This window comes from Mandrillus leucophaeus, unplaced genomic scaffold, assembly GCF_000951045.1.
Source record: "Mandrillus leucophaeus isolate KB7577 unplaced genomic scaffold, Mleu.le_1.0 Scaffold332, whole genome shotgun sequence".
NCBI lineage: Eukaryota > Metazoa > Chordata > Mammalia > Primates > Cercopithecidae > Mandrillus > Mandrillus leucophaeus.
This window is the reverse complement of record NW_012103499.1, coordinates 1212295-1221916: the sequence shown is the minus strand read 5'-3', so window position 1 is coordinate 1221916 and position 9622 is coordinate 1212295. Positions and strand designations below refer to the sequence as shown.

General features: G+C 48.3%; 1 protein-coding gene across 1 annotated transcript in view; it reads right to left on the bottom strand.

Annotated features, from left to right (window-relative positions):
- The window catches only part of MARS (methionyl-tRNA synthetase), a 26800-nt gene extending 17190 nt beyond the window's left edge, over positions 1-9610 (bottom strand). Inside the window, exons 1-8 of the mRNA XM_011988627.1 lie at positions 8738-9610; positions 8498-8576; positions 8285-8419; positions 7866-7941; positions 7456-7628; positions 7204-7310; positions 1550-1666; positions 1200-1403 (exon numbers count right to left, since the gene is read on the bottom strand). Of these exons, the coding sequence (XP_011844017.1) occupies positions 1200-1403; positions 1550-1666; positions 7204-7310; positions 7456-7628; positions 7866-7941; positions 8285-8419; positions 8498-8576; positions 8738-8910 (1064 nt within the window). The 5' untranslated portion in view covers positions 8911-9610. The remainder of the gene's footprint in view (positions 1-1199; positions 1404-1549; positions 1667-7203; positions 7311-7455; positions 7629-7865; positions 7942-8284; positions 8420-8497; positions 8577-8737) is intronic.
- Between the last annotated feature and the right edge of the window lie 12 nt (positions 9611-9622).

Genomic DNA, 9622 nt, shown 5'->3' with positions numbered 1-9622 from the left:
GCCTCCTGGGTTCAAGCAATTCTCTGCCTCAGCCTCCTGAGTATCTGGGATTACAGGTACCCACCACCAGGCCTGGCTAACTTTTGTATTATTAGTAGAGACAGGGTTTCACCATCTTGGCCAGGCTGGTCTTGAACTCCTGACCTCGTGATCTACCTGCCTCCTCCTCCCAAAGTGCTGAGATTACAGGCGTGAGCCACCGCACCCAGCCCTTTTTTTTTTTTTGAGACAGAGTCTCGCTCTGTCACCAAGGCTTGAGTGCAGTGGCACTATCTCGGCTCACTGTAAGCTCCACCTCCCGGGTTCACACCATTCTCCTGCCTCAGCCTCTGGAGTAGCTGGGACTACAGGTGCCGGCCACCACGCCCAGTTTTTTTTGTTTTTTTTTTTTTTTGTATTTTTAGTAGAGATGGGGTTTCACCATGTTAGCCAGGATGGTCTTGATCTCCTGACCTCATGATCCGCCCGCCTCTACCTCCCAAAGTCTGGGATTACAGGCGTGAGCCACCACGCCCAGCCCCAGCCTTTTTTCCTTTTTTTGAGACAGAGTTTTGCTCTTGTTGCCCAGGCTGGAGTGCAATGGCATGATCTTGGCTCACCGCAACCTCCGCCACCTGGGTTCAAGAGATTCTTCTGCCTCAGCTTTCCAAGTAGCTGGGTTGATAGGCATGAGCCACCACACGCAGATAATTTTTGTATTTTTAGTAGAGATGGGGTTTCTCCATGTTGGTCAGGCTGGTCTCGAACTCCTGACCTCAGGTGATCCGCCCGCCTCGGCCTCCCGAAGTGCTGGGATTACAGGTGTGAGCCACCGCACCCGGCTATGCAAACTTTTTATAAAGATGAGTATTAGGCAAAGGAAGAATGAGTTTATGTGTTATAAATGCATACAGGAGTGGGAAGAAGTATCTTAGACTCCAGGACAGCCAGACAGGAAGGGAGGCACCAGAGGGAAGACAGTTCCCATGAGCCTGCGTCTGGTCTCTTGCCTCCCTCAGCTGCTCCTTCAGTCCCTGGTCAGGCTTCTAAACACACCGTCTTTCCCCAAAAAGGCCTGGACAACTGCCCAGGGTGATATTGAGATCCTAAGTTTAGGAGTGCCCAGACAGTCACCCGGGTTCCTTCTGTCTCCAAGATACTCTCACTGTTCCCAGTCCCGGCCTTCAAGCCCCATTTCTGCCTCATTAGAGGAAACTTACTTGGTCTGCTGTGGAGTGGTGGTGCGACCAAAAGTATCAAATGAAATGTTAAACCAGCGGTAGATGTCAGCATGGATGATGTGGTACTTGTCGCAGATCTCCTGGGGGGTTAGTCCCTCCTCCATAGCTTTGGTCTCTGTCGCTGTACCATACTCATCTGTCCCACATAGATAGAGGGTGTTCCACTGGCGGAGGCGAGAGTACCTGCAAGGGAATATGGTGACTGCTAGGGGGCCCTGCCTCAGTGCTCCCTTGTCCTTGGGATCTCACCAGCCCCACCCTTGAGGCATCCTATTCCCCTGGGACCCGCCCTTCCCTTAGGAGGTCTCTCCCCCAGCAGCTGGCTCCACCTGGCAAAGACATCGGCACTGAGCACGCAACCAATGATGTTCCCAAGGTGGGGGACGTTGTTGACGTAAGGGAGGGCACTGGTGATGAGCACATTCCTTTCCCCAGTCACAGGCAACCTAGTAAAGAGGAAGAGAACAGTGCATGGGGGGATGTGAGGGTCAAGAGGGACCCAAAGTGCACAGAACACCCAGACACAGATTTGTTCTGTCGTGTGTTTATGTACACTCAAAGTCTTTCTGCACACGAACCCACAGGACCACAGATCTTAGGTCCCCCGGGGACCCTAAGATCCCTTATAGCTGCAAATATAGGGCGCTGCCACAGTGAGGAAGTCTCCTATACTATGAAGGAGCCTTGTTCCAACACCAATTTCTGCCCTTTTACTATCATGACTGCTTTTCTATTACCTCATTCTCAGGCTCAAACTCTCCCTAGACTCTTTCTAATCATCATCCTCTCACCACTCCCAAGAATACTTTCCCAGCGCTGGCTTCTCCTCTTCTTTCCAGGTGCTATGTTACTATCATCTCTAGTCACTATCTGAAATCCGAAGAGCTCACCCCTCTAGACACAACCCTTAACAAGTCCTTTTGTACCAACTCTCTAACTCGTGTCTGTCACTTCCTATGGCCTAACCCAAACCAGCAGGCACCAGTTTTGCCTTCACTGTCACCCTCTCCTCCCCACTTTTCCAGGATAATTGCTGGTCATGCCATTCAACCTGCTGTCTGAAGGCACTCAATTCAGTATTCCTTTTCAAGTTTCATCATCCTTGACATCTGAGCTGTACATATCCTGTATCGACATCCCCTCTTTAGCACTGACACTACACTAAGGCTCCTGTCATCTTTCCAACCATTCTTAGCCTACAGTCACTGGCTCCCCGATTCCATCACATTAACCTCAACCCTTCTTCCCAGCTGCTGCTACATATCCCAATAGATGGACCAAATACTTCCTAGAACATTTTACAGCTTATTGCCATAAAACACATCTCACTAATTTCTTGTGCATCCATCACCCTTTCTCCCCATAACTGAGTATCGTAACTTTCTCTGAAATCCAGCTTAGAAATCACCTCCTCCAAGAAAACCTTCCTTCACTGACGGCCATCTTCCCACACAGTCTTTTTTGTATCCCAAGCCCCTAACCACTTTGTACCATATTGAGTACTGCTCCTTTCATGTTACACTGTCACTTCTCTCTCAGAATGAGTGTGCTTACTGCTGTGGCAAATATGGAGGCAAATATGCCCTAGGTTCTGCTTCCAAGAGTATTACATTCTATTATGTAACTGCTGACTGGGATCAGTGTAATGAAGAGGTGCAAAGTGCCAAAGAAGATCAAAGGAAGGCAAGCACTCTAGCCCAACACAGCTTAGTCTGCCCATAGGATCTTCAATGCCAATTATCTCCTCCTCCACTTATGCCTGAGAAAGGTTATCTTTTTTTTTTTTTTTTTTTTTTAGAGACAGAGTCTCCCTCTGTCACCTAGAGGGCAGTGGCACAACACAGCACACTGTAATCTTGAACTCCTGGGCTCAAAATGATCCTTCCATCTCAGCCTCCCAAGTAGCTGGAACTTCAGGCATGCATCACCGTGCCTGGATAATTTTTAAATTTTTTTGGAAGAGATGCAGTCTATGTTGCCAGGACTGGTCTCGAACTCCTGGGCTCAAGTGATCCTCCTGCCTCAGCCTCCCAAAGTGCTGGGATTTCAGGCATGAGCGATGGCAGTGCTTCCTATTCTATATGAGCCTTGGAAGTGCTTAGTATTGGCCGGACGCAGTGGCTCATGCCTGTAATCCCAGCACTTTGGGAGGCTGAGGCGGGCAGATCACGAGGTCAGGAGTTCAAGACCAGCCTGGCCAACATGGTAAAACCCCATCTCTACTAAAAAAGTACAAAAATTAGCCGGGTGTGGTGGCACATGCCGGTAATCCCAGCTACTCGGGGGGCTGAGACAGGAGAATGGCTTGAACCCGGAAGGCAGAGGTTGCGGTGAGCCAAGATTGTGTCGAGCCAAGATTGCGTCACTCACTCCATCCTAGTGAGACTTGATTTCAAAAAAAAAAAAAGAGGCCGGGCGCGGTGGCTCAAGCCTGTAATCCCAGCACTTTGGGAGGCCAAGACGGGCGGATCACGAGGTCAGGAGATCGAGACCATCCTAGCTAACCCGGTGAAACCCCATCTCTACTAAAAAACACAAAAAACTAGCCAGGTGAGGTGGCGGGCGCCTGTAGTCCCAGCTACTCAGGAGCCTGAGGCAGGAGAATGGCTTAAACCCGGGAGGCGGAGCTTGCAGTGAGCTGAGATCCGGCCACTGCACTCCAGCCTGGGTGACAGAGTGAGACTCCGTCTCAAAAAAAAAAAAAAGTGCTTAGTATTGCCAGGCGTGGTGGCTCACGCCTGTAATCCCAGCACTTTGGGAGGCCGAGATGGGTGGATCATGAGGTCAGTTCAAGACCAGTCTAGCCAACATGGTGAAACCCTGTCTCTACTACAAATACAAAAAATTAGCCAGGCATGGTGGCAGGCACCTGTAATCCCAGCTACTCAGGAGGCTGAGACAGAAGAATCACTTGAGCCTGGGAGGCGGAGGTTGCAGTGAGCCAAGATCATGCCATTGCACCCCAGCCTGGGCAACAGTGCGAGACTCCATCTCAAAAACAAAAACAAAAACAAAAACAAAACAGTAAGTGCTTAGCATTAAACTGAATCCATAATATATGCTCAATATATACTTAAAAAAAGCAAAACAGAAGGCCCGGCGCAGTGGCTCACGCCTGTAATCTCAGCACTTTGGGAGGCCGAGGCGGGCGGATCACAAGGTCAGATCGAGACCATCCTGGCTAACACGGTGAAACCCTGTCTCTACTAAAAATTAAAAAAAAATTAGGTGGGCTGGTGGCGGGCGCCTGTAGTACCAGCTACTCGGGAGGCTGAGGCAGGAGAAAGGTGTGAACCCAGGAGGCGGAGCTTGCAGTGAGCCAAGACTGCACCACTGCACTCCAGCCTGGGCGACACAGCAAGACTCCATCTCAAAAAAAACAAGCAAAACAAGGATGGACTTTCATAAATTCATTCAAATTTTATCAATATCTACAGAACACTTGGCCCTGTGCTAGCAAGTGAGCCCCATAAAAGAGACATCTCTACTTTCAATGAGCTTACAAATTAGTGAAGAAACAGACATGTAATGTGACAATTACAACATAATATGACAATGGGACCTCCCAGAAATTGAAGCACTTAGGACTGTCTCATACTCTATAGAGAATGAAAAGCCAGAACTCCTCTCTGCAAGAAGAGTTGTGCATCAGGCAGGTTAAGATGCTGGCATTCCAGGGAGAAGGAAAAGTATGCATGAAGGCACAGAGGTGAGAGACAATGGCATGATGCCAGCCCCACCTCCCTCTCAAAACTCATTTTGACCCATGTGCCCCCGACTGACCAGCCTGCCACCACTGTCCTTTTAGGAATTCCTTAAGAGGCAAACCCTCTTGCTCCTCAGGTGTTTGCATATTAGGTTTCCTCTCTCTGAAAACACCCTCTCTCCACTCTTACTCTTGCCTAACTAGCCCCTGCTTATCTTGCAAGTCTCAAATTTGTTTTAAGTGTTTTTTGTGGGTGTGTGTGAAATGAAGTTGCACTCTGTTACCCAGGCTGGAGTGCAGTGGCGTCATCTTGGCTCACTGCAACCTCCGCCGCCCAGGTTCAAGCAATTCTCCAGCCTCAGCCTCCTGAGTAGCAGGGATTACAGGCACAAGCCACCATGCCCAGCTAATTTTTGCGTATTTAGTAGAGACGGGGTTTCGCCATGTTAGCCAGGGCTGGTCTCAAACTGCTGATTTCAGGTGATCTGCCGCCTTGACCTCCCAAAGTGCTAGGATTACAGGCATGAGCCACCATGCCCGGCCATTTTAGGTCTTTACTCAATATTTTAGAGAGGCCTCTAAATTAGTCACCTCTGATATTTCCTCTCATATCAACCTTTTCTTTTCCTTCATTGAACTTTTTTTTTTTTTTTGAGACAGAGCCTTGCTCTGTCGCCCAGGCTGGAGTGGCATGATCTTGGCTCACTGCAACCTCCGCCTCCCAGGTTCAAGCAATTCTCCTGCCTCACCTTCCCGAGTAGCTGGGACTACAGGTGCCCGCCACAACAACTGGCTAATTTTTGTATTTTTAGTAGAGGCAGGGTTTCACCATGTTGGCCAGGCTGGTCTTGAACTCCTGACTTCAAATGATCCAGCCACCTCAGCCTCCCAAAGTGCTAGGATAACAGGCATAAGCCACTGCGCCCGGCCTGGACTTTTCAAAATGTATAATTCTACATTTGTGCGATAGTTTTTAAAATACCTCTCTATCCTACCAGACAGAAAGTCCCATGACAGCAGAGATCCTGTCTGTCTTGTTCCCCTCAGTATACCCAGCTCCTAGCATGCAGGGACTGGCAAGGAGTCAACACTCAAATCTTTATTGAATGGCAACATACTCAGAACTATAAATAATTTCATTTTGATGGAAAAATCTGCATATGTATAAATATTATCTTAGTGTAGCAGGAGAGGGACAAAATATGTTACTGAGCCTGCAGTCAGGGGCCTTGTGAATTACACAAAGGAACCCTCGATAGAATTCTAAAGAGGAGTGATAATAGTCTGTGCAGTTTTAAGCAGTCACTCTGGAGCAGTGTGGAGTACAGAGTGGCAGGGAAAGAGGGTAAGAGATGACAAGGTTTGCTAGTATCTGTGTAGTGACAGTGATAATACAGAGGAGAAGGGGTGGATTCAAGGACTACTTAAGAGTTAGAATCAATGACTTGGTAAGGGAATGAATAATACAGCTAGGGAGAAAGGAAGAAGTCTAGATAACACCAAGATTCCTGGCTTGAATTTTTAGGTGGAAGGTGGAGGCTGTTCAACAAAGGCAGGTGAATGAATAAAAGGGCAGTTGGCAGGGAAGATAACAGGTTTGGTTTTGGACATGTTGAATTTGAGATGCCTGTGGAGGTAAAGGAATCTAGGATGGTATGGCAAATGTGTCTGGAGTTCAGAATACAGATCTGGACTAGAAAAATAGATTTAGCTCCATCAGTGGGTTAAAAAGTAGCTAAAAACATGGGTGCAGGGCCAGCACGGTGGCTCACGTCTGTAATCCCAGCACTTTGGGAGGCTGAGGCTGGTGGATCATCTGAGGTCAGGAGTTCGAGACCAGCCTGTCTGGGCAATATGGTGAAACCTTGTCTCTACAAAAAATTAGCCAGGCATGGTGGTGCACACCTATAATCCCAGCTACTTGGGAGGCTGAGGCAGGAGACTCGCTTGAACCCAGGAGGCAGAGGTTGTAGTGAGCCGAGATCATGCCAATGCACTCCAGGCTGGGCAACAAGAGCAAAATTCCATCTCAAAAAAAAAAAAAAAAAAAAAGAGGAAAGAAAAGAAAAACATGGATGCAGATGGGACAGATAGAGTGTCCAAAATGATAAGCTAAGAGAAAATGTAAAAAAAAAAAAAAAGAGATGTAAGAATTAAAAGGAGAGAATGAAAAACTTAAGAGAGATCAGCACACGGGACCTACCAGGCAGGTTCTGGCTCTATCAACAATTTCCACTACAAAATCAAGCCCCACTCACATATGCCATGTCTACTCACACTGGATTCTGCTGGGGCCGCAGTGGGGGCAAACTTTCTAGGCCCTTCTCCCAGGCAGTAACAGCCATAGCAATCTCCTCCTCAGATAGGGTAGCCAGCTCCTCCTCCTATGAAGAGTGGAGAGAATCCCTTACCAGGTGAGGGGGGCCCACAGGGTAAAGAAACTTTCTGCTTGCCACTACCTGAAAAAGTTGGTGGCCATGCTCAAAGTCCATCTCCTAGCCACCTCCCACCTCAGGCCCTGTTCCAAACCTCAGGCTCATTGGTGACAGCCCTTCCCTCAGCGGGGCTGGGCTGGGGCTGCTTTTGGAGGTAAGGCCGGAGAGCCAGGACACCTTGCTGTTTCAGTACAGTCTCTGCAGCTCGCTGACATGGCTCCTGAGTACTCAGTGTCTGGAACCAGCTATGCAGGGCACTCAGCTCCTCTGTGGGTATGGGAGAAAAGAAAATCAGCAAACATAAGGACCTGGTAGGCAGGAGCAGGCCTCTTCCCCCTTCTTTGTGAGGTTTCTCCAGTTGCTTTCCCCAGTTCCCTCAGCCATTTCCTGCTATAGTTACCCAGTCTAGCTGCACCTTGAAGGGAGTTCTCAGTATTCTACTGCCCATTCTATAACCCCCCTACACCAAGCTCCTAGGGTTGGAGTGATATGCACAGTTCTCACCAGGGAGGTAGGCAGGATCTTGCAGTAATGGGTATAGGGCTCCCCACAAAACAATGTCGGCTAGAGATTCTGTCTCCTTTGTTGGGGATAGAAAAGGAAAATGTACACAAATGAGACACTCAGTTTCTTCCCAATGGTAATATCTAACATTTACTGAGCACTTACTGTGTGTCAAGCACTGTATTAAGCACTTTATATTATCTCACTTAATCCTCACAATAACTTACTGAGGTAGGTACTAATATTACTCCTATTTCACAACTGAAAAAAAAAATTGAGGATTAGAGAGATTAAGTAATTTGCCAAGATTATACTACTAGTAAGTGGCAGTGTTGGGTTTGAACAATCTGAAAATAGTCTTCCCTCTTAATCCTTACACCATAAGCCTTCCCCAATCCTCATCTCAAGATCCAACTCACCCCAGCCAGGAAAGGACAGTTCTGACGACTCAAGCTATGGTCAATGTGAGTCAGGGCTCTCCGCACTGAACCAAGAACATCTTCCCCCTTCTTGCCTTGGACCACTAAATAGTACAGGGCAGCAGACAAAGCTGGCTAAAATGCAGGGGACATGAGTCAGGATGGCCACGCAGAGCAAGGGCCTGCCAGACATCCCCCATACCTTAGTCCTACCTGCAGCTCTGTCGCTTCCCATTCCAGCCACTGGTTAGTGAGGTCATCTTGCTCCCAGCCAGATAACAAAAAGAAATATCTGCCCAGAAAGACAGCAACAGATGATGGATTTAGAGGGGCCTGTTTATCTAGCCCATTTCTCATCACACAGGGAAACAATGGCTGCAAATAAAGCCACACAAAGGACAGTGCGGTCTGATTTGATTCAGCCACCTCCCTACACCAAGGCCCAATACTGACCGGCAGATTGCACTAGTGGAGAAGAGGTAGTTGCCACTATCCAGCTGCAAGACAGGGACTTTAGGCCGGGTCAGGAACGGGACCACACAGTCTGATGCAAAAACGGAAAATGGGTTAAAAAAAAAAAAAGGAAAAGAAAAGAAATGCTTTGTCAACTTAGGATAATCTTGCATTGTTCAGTGAGTTAGAAAAGAAAGATGGGCAGTCTCAACCCAGAAGTTCCAGGATAGGACCACTGAAAGGGGGTGGGTCCGGAATGGGCTGGAGAGGCCAGCAGGTGTTCAGCTGAAACTGCCAGCTGGAAGCAACAGATGGGGACTGCAGAGGAGGTGGTGGTATTGGGATAGTGCTGCAGCCAAGAACTTAACGACTAAAAGTAACTGGGATATCTTAATAATTATCTGAAGGTCACAGTGGGAGAACAAAATTAAAAGAGCTGAGAAGACTGACAAGAGAACCTCCTAAGAGTCACCCAAACAATCGGCTGAGAATGAGAAGAGGTAAACAGAAAGAAGTGTGTGTGTGTGTTAGGAGGGGAGAGAGGGATTTCCTAAAAACACAAAAGGATGCCTGGGGGCTGTCATACTAGTAACTAAAGAGCAGAGGGGCGTGCCTGATAGGTGTAGGAGAAGGTTGGGAAGGGAAGAACAGTTTACTGTGGTGAGGCGGGGTCCTGGAAGACGGAAGAGGGGAGAGAGATAAGGGAAGAGCATTATATTGAGGGTAATTAAAGGAAGTGAAGTGAAAGATGTGACTGGGAGGGAAGAAGACGTGGAGTGATCAAGGATAACGGAAGTGGTCGATTGGGGTGTGTGGCGAGGACTGGGGGTTTGGCAAAGACAGCTGCAGAGAATCTGAGGTGTTTCGGTCCCGCCCCCCACCCCC